Source organism: Limanda limanda, chromosome 1 (genome assembly GCF_963576545.1).
Source record: "Limanda limanda chromosome 1, fLimLim1.1, whole genome shotgun sequence".
NCBI lineage: Eukaryota > Metazoa > Chordata > Actinopteri > Pleuronectiformes > Pleuronectidae > Limanda > Limanda limanda.
The window spans coordinates 29,167,864-29,181,680 of record NC_083636.1 but is presented as its reverse complement, the minus strand read 5'-3'; the positions used below and the strand labels follow the sequence as shown (position 1 = coordinate 29,181,680).

General features: G+C 41.2%; 1 protein-coding gene across 1 annotated transcript; it reads right to left on the bottom strand.

Annotated features, from left to right (window-relative positions):
- Positions 1-2,728: 2,728 nt before the first annotated feature.
- On the bottom strand, positions 2,729-10,184 carry map1b (microtubule-associated protein 1B). Its single transcript, XM_061078848.1, has 6 exons — positions 10,112-10,184; positions 9,100-9,240; positions 6,333-8,624; positions 3,374-6,293; positions 3,035-3,273; positions 2,729-2,884 (listed from the first exon to the last, which is right to left on the bottom strand). The coding sequence occupies exons 2-6, from the start codon at positions 9,229-9,231 to the stop codon at positions 2,729-2,731; spliced, it is 5,739 nt and encodes a 1,912-aa protein (XP_060934831.1). The 5' UTR covers positions 9,232-9,240; positions 10,112-10,184.
- Between the last annotated feature and the right edge of the window lie 3,633 nt (positions 10,185-13,817).

Here is a 13,817-nt window from a genome sequence, read left to right as displayed (position 1 = left end):
CCACACCATACTGTTTTATTGATGGAATGAGTCACGACAAATTACCTACAGGATTTAATCAGGAAATTAGGTTTGAGTGCACTCTTTGATTATTCTGCTCATTTCATTGCCTCTGTCCACATCACAGACATCTCTCTAGTCTATGCAAACATACATCCCCCCCATCTGTCCTGTCTGGCTCTCGGGGACACTTGTAACCAAGGAGACCAAAAAGAATGACTTCCCTCCTGGGCCACGATGACACCAACAGCGAATCATCTGTGAGCATATCACATTAGAGCTACAGTTATGTTCTCTTTCATTTTCATTATCATAGAGGAGTTTGTTTGCTGCCAGCTTGGGATGTCTGTCTAATTAGCACCCATAGGTCGTACAGTATTTGAACTGTGTCAACCAGTTCACTACAATTTTAAATGGATTGAGTTTTTAATGAGGATACAAAATAAATATAGGCTGGAGTTGATAGCGTCAGTGACCAATAAATTCCTTTAATCTTGTACTAAATTTAAAATACCAACAAACAGAGGAGATAAAACGTCAAATATTTCAAGTATTTGTAGCCAAGCTCAGTTAAACCTCTCAGTATCTCCATTACGTTTACAAGCTATAAAAAGCAATGTGTAGAAGCACTTTCACATGTAATGAGAACACACTACCTTAATATAGTATACAATAACACAACCGGGCTGCATGAATTGCTTAGAGAAGACAGACACATCCTTCTTGTTCACGTCAGATTTTATTGTGGTTGTTTTTGAGTGTTTGTTCTTCAGCAGTAGCTCCTCTTACATCAGATTCGCCATCAAGGGAATATTGCACACAAATATTAGAAAGCACTAAGGAATACTCACTTGAAACTAATTGCTATTGGGAGGTTATATGAGTTTTTTGGGGGGAAAGGGTGGGAGAGGATGCATGACCACAAGACAAATATACCACACAGCTGTAGACAGACATTAGTAAAGTTCTCCCGAGAGAAAGATAAGGAGAAAAAGGCAGAGATAAATAGACAGAGAGAGGGAGTGTAGAGAAAGGAGACGGAGAAAAGGAGAAATGTCAGTTCAAGAGAAATGTCAGTTCAGAGTTGCAGGTTTGACAGCTATTACTGTAGTGTTGTTCTGAGGTTCCCCTGCAGGGGAAGTCGTCGGTAGTGGTTTTATGAACACCTGACATCATTTCAGAAATATCTGGTGAGTTTAGTGATTGGTTGAGTTAATAACCCGAAGTACCAAAGCCTGTATGTGTGTCGATTTGTTGGATATTTCTTCAGTAGTTGGCCTGTCATGGTTGATCTCTGGCCTTTGTTACAGTTAGTTTGTGTCACGTTTGTGTTTAAAGTGTCTAGTTTTTTTTGTGTTGTACATACTTTCATCTGAAACACACCAGTCACTCACTCTCATCTCTGTGTGCTGCCACTCTCAAAAGCTTTGCCTCATTCCAGACACAGAGGAGAAACTCCATAAATGCTCACGTTCACTGGAAATCTACACTGTGCTGCACCCAGAATGAAGTTCGATTGTGATACAATGCCACAGTCAACCGCTTTACTTCCTGTACTATACAATGTCATGGCACAACTTGCAAAATAAATAACTAAACATGTAGCCCTGTTGTTCTCAATGCAAGTCAGAGAAAAATCCCAATTAAAAGAAGAAGAGAAAGATCCTAACACATCATAACTCATGCACGTCTTTCAACCAGTCTTTCGTCGGCTTCAAAGCTATTTATAATTATAATACAATGCTTTAGAAAAACAAGACATTTTAAGGTTTAGGAAAATATCCTGCCTCACCAGCTTTACATTGGGGAAAGGCTTGCTCCCCCATAGCTAAATGATTACATACAAAAACAAGTAAATTAAATAAAATATTAAAATATGCAAATAAAACAGGCGATCTGCAATGAACGACAGTCCTCTAAACTGCATGAAAATGATTTTACAGATGTGTCAAAGGCAAGGGGAGAGATTTCTGCGGCAACTTTCTGCTGCACTCAGTCAAAATCTAGACAATCACAATAAATTAAATTTGAAATAATAAATAAATATTCATTAGCAGAAACAGAGAGCAGACCAAAAATAAATATTCATGCTATTCACCCCTAATTCATATTTGCCATCATTCAACCATCATTGAACAGTCCTTTTAATGAGAGTGACCTCCAGTGTGTAGAGTGTCCCTACTCTCCAGCTACTTGCACCAGTTCTTGTACATTCATTGAAAATTCCTAAGGCAATAACAGAAAACATACTGTTTTATCCTTTGGTGTGGATAACAGCCATTACTTAAGAATGCATCATATGCAGGGATGTTGTGATCTCACTTGTTCTCCTATATTTTGATCTGGGGATTTAGAAGAAACTCGGGACATAAACAACAACGTTATACTTGAGTTCTTAGCATAATTGGACAATCATGGTTATAGGCTGCTTTTTATTTCTTGTTCCCTTCAAGTAAAATTCAGTCATACCTAAAACTCAGATAACACCTTAATGATGTCAAGGGTCTATTACTTTATAATGAAATCATTGTCCTTTGCATGGAGCCCCTCAATGCTAATTTCTATTAGGTAATCCTCAGTTCAGATATTTAAGGTTCAATGATTTGGGGCACAAGAAGTATCATACTAGCATAGGCTGTTTGTTAAGTGTCTGCTTGGGTTTTTATGCTACATAGATTTCTCATTATCACTTGTTCTCCTGCTCCACAGATCTCTTGCAGAACAGGTCTTACATCTCTATCTTACAAGCCGGGAATGACTCATCCTGCATGACGACTGTGCTGCTGCTGGCCAGGACCATGATGTTCAGCTCCTGCTGCTTGTCGTGGGTCTCCTGGTACCACTCCCTCATCACATCAGTGTCGTGGGTTGGAATCAGGGTGACCTGACATTAGAGAGGAGGGAGGTTTCTGAGCTCAAGCATTAAACAAACATTTTTTTTTGTCTGCAAAAAACAAATAACCCAGATGGTCAAAGATGCATTTGGATCTCTGTGTACACTATTTAATTGGCATATCAATACTTGAAAGCCTACCTGCATACTGTTTCCCCACTGGGCCTTTCCTTCCAGCAGAGCATCAAGGACAGCCCGACTGGGCTCCTGGGCAGTCTGATCATTGCCACTGACCACATAGTAAGAGGAGCGCACCCGCTTAAAGAACTCAGCATCCACATTCTTGGCATTGCAGTGATTGGGTATGTAAACCAAATCCATGAACATTGGAGGACAGTTGGGCTGAGCTGCCGCACCTGATGCCTTTCCACTGCCAGCACCTGAAAGGGGCAAAAACAAATTTCTCAGATAGGTAAGTTCTTAGAAAATATTGAAAAGTAGTAAAGTGATATATGATGACGATAAGTAAATTGTATTTACCTGACGTGGCACTTTTCACACCTCTGGACGCAGAGGTGTTTGTTGCGTTTTTGGCATCTTTTCCCTCTCCGACACTCTTCTTTGGAGAGGCAGTCTTGGTGTCCTTGATTTTGGCCAGAGTACTCTTCCTGGCTGGTGATGAAGACTTTTTTGTGAGTTTTTTCTTCTTGGGTTTTTCGCCTCCCTCTGTGTTTGCATTGTGGAGATTTTCTTCAGCCTTGAGGGCTTCTGGGTCCACCATACAGACATCATGTTGGCCCGAGGATGGAGCGGAGTCCCTGAAAGCCACTGGAGGAGGATCGGCATGCCTGTAGGTCAGGGTTCTGTCAGTAGGCAATGTCTCAGAATCATCTTCAGAGTCAATGTTAGCATCTGCTGTAATAGAGGGGCACTCCTCTGTCCCTGGTGGAACATCTGAATCGGTCTGGGAGGGGGCAGATTCACTGATGGATGTTGGTGGGGTCTCCTCACATTGCTTGGTGGGAAGCTTGCCCTCCGGAGGTGGGGGCCCTCCTCCTGATTTGGCCAAAAGCTTCTCCTCATCTAAGACGTTCTCTTCATTAATGAAGTACTCCACAGGGTTAGGGTTCATAAAAGATGGGGATAGTTCTGTCTTGGGGTGACGGTATTCACATGAAGGGACTAGGCAGAGGTCAACATCTGTCTTAGATGCAGCGGAGGGGCTTCTCTTAGTGGTGTCGGGATCCCTTGACCCACAGGCTGAGTTATAATTATACAGATCGGAGGAGAGTGGTAGGTAGGATGGGGTAGGAGGTTTGGGGCCCAAAGGGGATTTTGCCCCGTGTGTAGAATCATCACATTTAAATGGATTTGTCTCCTTTGCTGGGGAAGGTGTCTTCTCTTTTGAGAGGGAAAATGATGAAGATGGAGAACTAGCTTTGGGAGGTGAGGGTGACTTGTCGTATTTCTGCTGTGTGTCAGATCTATTAGAAATGCTCTCCACAGATGGTGAAATTGGGCTGGTGCCGTCTTTTCCGGGGGACCTCCTAGTTTCCGGGGGACCTCCTAGTACTGGGGATGGCTCAGTGGAATGGGGAGACTGGGTGAGAGAGGATGCCTTGGGGGTGAGTGGAGACTTGTCTCTCTGCTCAGCCATAGTATGTAGTATCTCAGCCATTTGACATGGGGTTGTTACAGAGGGTGTGGACTGAGATGCATCTGATGGGGTTGCAGAAGCGGCACGGACATCAACGGCTTCAAAAAGTAAAGGCTGCTCCACTGGGGAGACAGGTTCTCCAGGTGGTCTCACATCTGTGCCCTCTGAGGGGCTGTAGTCAACCTCAGTTGGGCCATTCTCTGTAGGATGTGAGCTGCTGCCCACAGATGTCGTGCAAGCAATCCCCTGTTCTGGAGATTGCTTGCTGAAGTCCAGGGCTAAGGAGTGGTCAGGGGATTCCTGGCCAAACTCTATGGACATGGTTGAGTGCTCTGGGGATTTCATATCCTGATTTTGTGTTCTGCTTTTTGACTTCGGTGAGATGTCTGGGGAGATTGACATGGGCCTGGGGCTATCTTCCTTGGATGGAGACCCCTCAGCCTCATGGAAGGGGGTTGGTGTCTGAACCACAGAGACAGACAGTGAGTCATCCACTTCTGTAGAATGAGGAGAGCCTACCTCAGCATGAAGGGAAGGAGAGTCAGTGGTCGGCTCTGGAAAGGAGCTGGTGGCCAGCGAGGCAGTGGATGCTGAAGCTAAATGTGAGAACAAGTCTTCTGCTACCACTTCTTCCATAGGGGATCCTGATTTTTCTGATGTGGTTCCCTCTGAAATAGACATTTTGCTCTCTTCTTTGGCCGCGGTAAATGGATTGGTGTCTAAATCATGTTTGGTCGGTGGTGCTGAGGACAACATTGAATAGCTGTTTTCTCCAATCTCCTTATGATCTAAATCAAATGGGGACGTTTCTTTCTTTGTTGGGGAATCGGGTTCAGTTGGAGATTGGCTTTTTGGAGATGACGCCACCCTCTCTACAGGAGAGCACATTTCTTGTTCTGGCTCATAAGGCTCTGGTGTATCTCTGTGGGAGGAATCTTCTTTATCACTTGTGAGCTCCACAATTATCGGACCCTGTGCTTTGTCTTCTGAGACAGGTGGTACACCTGCTGCTTTTTCATCTACTGGTGACTGATAATAAGGAGTGTGACCAGAGGACTGAGGCGAGTTAGTTCCTTCCAGTGTCTTGTCATCTGGGCTGACAGATTCTGCTGTTGCTTGGGTGCACCCTGTCATTGTGGTGGACAATTCGATTGGAGCAGCAAAAAGTGACAGGGAATCAAATGTATCCTTGCGGTCGATTGAGGGAGAACGAACAAGAGGTGTTGTTGTGGAGGTTGAACTGAGTCCTGTTAGATCTGCATCATGCTTCTCAAAGGACTCTTGAACTGTGTCATAACGCTCAGCTTTCCCTGCTGAGGCGAAGCCCTTGTAGAATTTATCCTCTTCTAGTGGCGAAGGTGGAGATATCGTGGAAGCAGAGTGGTTGTAGTCCTGGCCTTCTGTGGCATCACTATGAGAGCAATCTGATCCTGGCATATCCTGCAGTGGAGAAAGCTTCTTCCTATCATACTGTCCAGTGGCGGAAGTCACAATCCTGTCGCTATCCTGTGGAGGAGATTCTGCCTCTTTATTGGCGGTTTCGTTGCTCATAATGTCCCTAGAAGTCAACATCTCATCCATGGTAGTAGGCACACTGGAGATCTGGATGGTGGACTGAGTGACGGTGTAATCCTCAGGGGCTTCATCTTGGTACCCATCGTCTGAGGCCGTTGAGCTCTCAAAGCCAACTGGAGGCATTTCATCATGGATTGATGCAGCTGGAGAAACAGGCGAGGACACTTTGGGTAAGGCTGATTCAAACAGATTCTGTTTCTCTCTTTGTCTTTCATTCATAAGTGAATCCTCTACATTTGTATTCATCACATCATCATTGTCTTGAACATCGTCCCCTGGTTTGACTTCATCGGGTCTGTCTCTGTGTTCCTCTTCACTGGGAGTAAGTTTAACTTCATCCAATTCCATTCTCTGGGGTTCATGAACTTCTTCTGTCTCTCCCTTCTCTTCATAATCTCCTCCTTCAATCTCCTCCTCCATCACAGTGCCCTCATCTTCAAACTTCTCACTTGCACATTCGTTGAGTTTTACCTTGAGGACTTGTTCCTCTGGGGTCACTCCACTGTCTCCCTCGGCCTCTGTTGTGGTTATACCCTCGTCCAAAGACTCCAAGGCCTCAGGTGACTCTTTGGTCTCTATTATCTCTTCATGATGGATTATCACAGCCTCTTCTTTCTGATTTTGTTGCACCGTCGCATCATCTGTTGTGAAGTCTTCAGTTTGGAGCTCCTCAAAGTCCTTGGTAAGGTCCTCTGGTGAGGACATCAGAGATCTTTCTGCTTCAGGATCATTTGCAACAGCAACAGCAGCAACAGCAGCAACAGCAGCAACAACAGGAACAGCAGCAGCACTGGCTACAAGTTTGCCACTACCAACCTTTGTCTCTTTCTTTGAAACCTTAGGCTTCCCTTTCTCTTTTGACTTTGACGGTGTCCCTGCAAATTTGTTTGAGGCATCGTCTTTTTTCAGGGGCTTTGGTTTAGGTGCTGCCATCCTTTCTTCAGGCTTTTTCATGTCTTTTGAGGGCCGTTTGACATCTTTCTTTAGCTCTTTCTTTTCTTCCTTCTTCTCCTTCATAGGTGACTCTTTTCTGAAGTCTTTCTTTAGAACTTTCTTTGCGTCCTCTTTCTTCACTTTTTCTTCTTTTTTACTTTCTTGTTTGAGAATATCATCTTTCCTTGCCACTTCTTTTTTAACCTCCTTTTTCTTTTCCACTGAAATCTTGGCTTCCTTCTTAATGGTCCTTTCCTTTTCAGCCTTGGGCTTTATTTCAGGCTTCTTCTTTTCAGGAGTTTCATTCTGTGCTGATTGCTCTATCTTTGCTTTTGATTCTTTCTCAGGTTTTTCCTTTTTCAGTGGGACCTTTTCCTTTTTCTCTGTCTTTTGTGTTTTTTCATGAGCAGATTCTGCCTCTGTCTTAGCTTTCTCTGGTGTTTCCTCCTTTGAATCCTTTCTGATGCTCCTGCTGGGTGATGGCTTTGGGGTAGACTTCAGGCTCTCTTTGCTGTCTGTTCTGTATTTCATCTTTGCTTGCTTTAGCGTCGGCGTTGACGGCATATTAGAAGACATTGCTTTTTGAGTGACAACTGGCTGCTTTAAGAACTCCAAGTGCTTTAGCTTCTCTAAACCTTCAAAGACGTGGCGCTGGGTGGTATTTCCAGGAAAGAGAACACGCACAACCTTATCTGCAGGATTAGCAGGGTGCCACACTATGAGCGAAGAGATAGACGTCAAATGATTGACAGGGAACTGAGATTCTTTTCCGTTTGGCAGTAAAATAGAAGCTGTGTCTTTTTCACTACCTGTCCACTGCTTCATAAAGTGCTGCATCTCCTTGCTGTTCTTTGAAGGATTAAGCACATACATCTCAAGCTTCCCGACACCCATTTTCTGAAACAGTATGATTGGTTCTATTGTGTTTCCAACAGGACTTTGCAAAGGCTCTATTCTCAAATTTAGCTTGGTGAGGAACTGTTGGGTCGACGCCGCCTCCTCGACGTTCCTCCGCACTCTGTAATTAGGTGCAGGGTTATCCAGGCTCTCAGGGAGATTCACAAACACAACGCCGATATCTGGGGAAATCATGTTCTTCACCCAGTCACTGTTAGCTGTGGAACCCTGAGACTGTTCCTCCTCGGCCTCTACAATTTTCCTCTGCAGCATACTGTTGATGCCGGGCAGGTTGTCGTCACCGATGTGGGTGAGGAGGATGGAGTCCACCCGGTCCAGATGTCTCACCAGTTTCCAGAAGCACGACTTCCTGTCGGAGCCTCCGTTAATGAGCATGTTGAAGCCATTTACAGCAAAGAGAGCCGAGTCACCGCGACCGCCAGGGAAAATGTAACAGCACGGTTTGGAGAGTTTGAGGAATCCACCAGAGGTTGGCGGCTCTAACATGTCGAACGGAGACGGGATCTCTACTGACTCGGACAAATACTCGGTGAATTCTGAGAGGCCCTCCATTACAGGGAGTATGAGAGTGGAGTTTAGTTTCATGTTAATGAAATCCTGCAGGTTGTGTTTGTCCAAGTTTGAGTTTTTCCAGTCGCCTTGTTCGGGGCAGAAGAGTGTAAGGATAGCTTTGTTCGCCGGGTGAATGGTGCTGAGCAATTCACCAATCTAGACATGAGAAAAATGAATTGACTTTTATATATTGACATACTTAAATCAGACAAATTAAAAGAACACTGCTACAGTACAGTACAGTAAGTCTATTACGTAATGATGATGATGAAGAACTCGAATAAACACTGAAACATCTTCAATGATACTTATTTCCATATTACAGTATATTTATACTTTTGTGTCATATGCTGTATATATAGTCTATTTTATTAGGGGGTCTTTTTAGTTAATTTATGTATTCGTTTTTGAATGCATGTTGAATGTATTGTTTAAAATGAAAATAAAGGCTTTCTGATTTTGTTACGGTCCTTTTTGGGGTTACAACCATCCTCTTATTATAATTCTTAGTTTTTGGCAGTTGGCAACTAAGGTAAACAACAATTCAAGGTGATAACATAGTGTGCACACAAAGATTTACATAAAATGATATTCGAATGTTATAATTCATATTGTGCTTATATTTGCTCACCTCTTGGTCGGTGAATATGTCTATGAAGTTGGAGAAAGAGAAAGATCCAGACTGAAGAATCAGCTCACCAGTCTTTTCAAGGCATTGGCCTGAGAGAACCAGCAGCTTGTGTCTGGCAGTGTCTGAGATCATCAGACGAACCTGGGAGGAAGAAGAGGAAAGAAGGTAACATAGTTTTCTATGATTGCGCTGAAAGCAGAGGGAAAAGCACTGAAAAGAAGTGATGAGGAAAGCATTTATGACCCTTTAATAAATAAAGTGTATTACTTATTTATTGCAAATTTATTGCAAGAAAAGAACACTGCTCACTGCTGCAGCAATCAGCTCAGCGAATCTATTGTATTTGAAATATCTCCAGTTTCACATCATCCAAATCCATTAGCTAATTAACTGATCTGTTTTCTTGCTGCCCACTCTCCTAAGTTCCCTTTCATCCCTGCATCTCTCTCTGCCTCTCTTTTCTGTTGGTCTTTCTTTTTTCATCTCCTGCACCATCAGCTGTTCTGGGCAGCAGGCCAGGTCCATCTTGCTGTGCCCTGAGATATTATCAATGCACAGTTTGACTGCAAACGTGGCTGGAGGTCGAGGCAGCGCTGAAAAGGAGCAGTGACACGGGAGAAAATCTTGCGCCATCTGTATTCCCCACCGCTCGGTTTGGTCTTTCCCATTAAAAATGTTAGCATAAGAAAAAAGATAAAGTGCTGAGCTTGTTATTCTAGATGTAAATGAGATATTAGTGTCGTCCCCCGAGCTTCTAATTGCTCATTTTCTCCAATTAACAGCAACAAACAGCAGTGGATATTATCAGAGTGGATAATTGGCCCAACATGGCTGAATAATAATCACCCTTGTCGAGCTGTATATTCTTTAGAAATGGGATTTTTTTGTATCGATTTTTTGCATCATCCCTCTTTGACAAGAGAATAGAAGATCACATATGATGTTTGAGATAAATAAGGAAGAGGATATAACAATATGATAGATTGTCAATAACAGTTACAGCTCATTTTACCTCAGTACTGACTGCTTCATCTGACGGGTTGATGAGTACCACTGTTTCCAGGACATTACTTTTATGGTGAAGAATTCTCTGTCCTGCAACACAATAGAAAATAGTTGCAAATGTTAATACAAAAGAAATTTGAATTTTAACATTATAATGTTGATTGTGTCTTCTACCAATTTCAAGTTCCCTCTAACACGTTAAAAACAGTAGACTAAATGTGCTTGTAAAATCTAAGAGGATTAGCTGATTTATCAGAAAACAAATCAGCAAGAATGTTCATGTTTATTAGCTTCTCAGTAATGAAGATTTGTTACTTTGTTTTATGGGATATTTAATTGAAAATAATTTTTTGACAAAAATTGACTTTTAAAAGATCATCTTTGGACAAGAGAAGCATTAAGGAGAGGAGTCTCTGTTTTCTCAGATTTTCTTCTGGAAATAGGGAGGAAATAATCAAAAATAATCAGCATTTATATCAGAAACATTTTCAAAATCTGCTTGAAACAAAACCACAGGTTTCTCTCCAAAATCATGATAAAGTGGACAACATTTACTGTGAGTCTCCTCAGGAAGGACGACCTGATGTCGTTTATTAGAAACATCGTCTCCTGGGGTTCATATGAGGGGCAGGGCTCAACTAATTCATAATCTAATTCATCAAACTCAGACGGTATGACAGATCCAATATGGCTGTGTAAATGTTAAGAGTCTCTGCAGAAGAGAGCTCTTCATCACTAAGATGGATGAAATCTCTGGAGATGGAAGTACGACATATATCCTGAATCCCAGCGCTCAGCATCAGAAGGATATAATTCCTCCTCCATCATCCACTGTTGTAAAACATCCTCTGCAAACTTAATAGTGCTTTATTTTGAATGACAATAATATGGTTTATTGGACTGTGGTTGAAAGAAAGCTTTATTTTTCATGATATTAATTATTCTTCTGTAACCCCTTGGTAATTTTTCATCGTATGAATTATTCTTTGGTAATACTTTTTCATCAACACATCAAATATATTTCCAGGAAAATGTAACTTAACAACTCAACTTGAAGTAGCGGTAATGGAGTTTTTGACCACATGGGGGCAGCTCCATACACAACGTTGACATTCATTCTTGTCACTTGTTGTGAATTTGTATTCAATATGTATCATATTTACAAATCCAGCAGACATGAGGCGATATTATATTTAGCTGTGTCATGTTTCTGACCACCACAAAAATCAGAGTCCAATATTCACTTTCATTTTGGTTCTGCTTTGGTCTCCACCTACTCCTGTGCGAAATATCAGGCTCTTCAGCGGCTAAATGCTCAACTAGTTTAGTCAGTAATCCTGCTTAATCATCAAACTATTACGATATCATACATTCATTCATTTCATTATTTTATTATTGGTCTATATAATGTAACAAATAGTAAAAATGTCCTACCAGCAATCCAAAGCCTGAAAATATATGTAAAAAGCCATTAAGAATTCATATTTCAATATCTGGAAGGAGGGAAATTCTTGAATGTATTTTTATTTTTTAATTATTGCAAATTAATGTTGTTACAATTAACTAATCTATGAATAAACAAGTCATTATACCTCAACTTGAATTATCTACTGGAACTGTGATGACAACCATAAAAGAACAAAGAACATGTCATTGTTTGGTCTTTATACAATGAGGATTATTCATATTTCCCCCTCATAAGACATAGCAATCAATCATCCTGGGTTTTGGATTGAGCTGATCGATCAATTGATTGATCATGATAATAACAGTGTCTCTCTGTGTGATCCTCTGGTCCACCTGACTATACATTCACATCTTTAGCGACATCATTCATTCTACACTTTACTCACTCAGCGACACTATCTGTCCTTTTTACTTCTTCTTGTCTTTTCATTTGTTTTAAATTTTTTTTTCATTTGTTTCTTGTAACAGCAACAAGAAATGCTGCAACTCCAAAGATTTAGACAAACAAGAATATTGTTCCCTGTGAGGTTCACTGAGGTGTTGCTGTATCAGCTTTAAATTCAGAGGAATATACGAGTGAAGGCCGAGCGTGCCTCATCCCTGGAGACGTGATACTGCATCAGGTATCTGACTGCAGAGCCGACTCCTCCATACATATTTCATATAGCAGATTCTCATCATAGAGCAAAGAGCCATTAACTCTTTGCCTCCTCCCAAAGGGCTGTCACTCCATATGGAAAAACTCCTGCATTCACTGTTAATAGTCTGGTTTCGTCTGTGTAGTGTGATGGTGGAAGTAGAAATAATGACTCTGGGTTCAGTTATTTCTCAGGTGCTGGTCAACCCTGTAGCAGCTCCAGTGTTGCACTCCATTAGTTTTATAGTCAGTTGTCTTGAGGGAAAAATTATACTTAATATGACTTGAATTTTGAGCTTTCACATGAATTCAATATCAGGACAGATACTTAAATGGCATCAGAGGCATCGTTTTCTTTGGATGTTTTGATGTTTTTTGTTTAACTCTTTTCTATGCACATGTAGCAGAATCTTATTTTCTCATTTCACGTGAATGTCATTATTTAATCTGTATATTCACATATGACAAACATACCACTGATTCTTATGATTGAAAAGGGAAGTTATCACATGTTGATGCAGCAGATATCTGAGGCTAAACAGTGGTGGCTGATATTTATTTGTTATTTCTTGCTAATAGTTATAATATATATAAGATACATACTGTAAAGAAATATAAATATTTATGTTTAAAAGCTATTTGAATTTATCTGTTAAATATGTTTAATATATTATGTATATTGAGCTACAAGTAAAAATGATGTTTTCTTGTATTCAAAATGTTTACTGGCTATGGATGATGATGTCTCTCCCTTGAATTGATGGCCATGAAATCTCACATTCTTGATTCCCAGAAGATGAATCCTGATGACGTTTCTTGCCACATTCAAAATTACATTTTAGTTTTATGTCAAGACATCTTGATCTGCACTGAATCAGACATTTTTGTTTCCACTCAGGATGAATTGAAAACGCTCTTGAATTTTTCTTCCAGACTGAAAGGACATTGCCATTCTGAATAACATAAAAAATAGATAATAACTGTGAACTGCACTTTTGCATTGACTGATTTAGATATTTTTTTTGTACATTTTAGGAAGGGAACATAGTGTCTGTGATTTAATTACCAATGTACTAGAGAAGCAGTAAGAACAAAATGTCATTACATGATCTGATTTTTAATATATCTTTAATAGGTCCTCAGGCGTATTCCCTTTGCATGAGCCTTTTATTAGCTTTACGGTTCAGAGAGCTATGTTTTTCCTTGCATTGTTTACATGCAACATATGGAACCAGTTGACTTGTATATATACTGTCATGGTGTATGCTGTTATGTGTTGATCATCAGTGTTTCCAATACACTGCATATTCTCCTAGTTGTGCAGTACACTGAGAGCAATGTCAAACTGGAGCCAAATACCTTGTTTGTGTACATGTACTTGGCCCACGAAGCTGAATCTGATTCTGAACGTCTGTTGTTCATCCTGCTTGTACACGAGTCACATGTGAAGCTGCTAATGTAATAGGAAAGCATCTTGTTCTTTGTTTCTCCCTGTGGGTAACGCCCCTGCTTACACTGGCCTTTTGTGTGATGAAGCTGTCGTCTTAACGGCAGTCCCTACACTTTACAGACTGGTGGAGCACGAGGAAACCACCATCACCACAACCAT

What these genes read in the sequence shown, in the direction of transcription:
- map1b (XM_061078848.1), bottom strand. Translation starts at nt 9,231, where the DNA reads ATGATCTCAGACACTGCCAGACACAAGCTGCTGGTTCTCTCAGGCCAA. An exon ending in ACATATTCACCGACCAAGAG is followed by an intron (nt 8,625 to 9,099) that starts GTGAGCAAATAT and finishes TCTCATGTCTAG; the next exon opens with ATTGGTGAATTGCTCAGCAC. An exon ending in AGTGGGGAAACAGTATGCAG is followed by an intron (nt 2,885 to 3,034) that starts GTAGGCTTTCAA and finishes CTCTAATGTCAG; the next exon opens with GTCACCCTGATTCCAACCCA.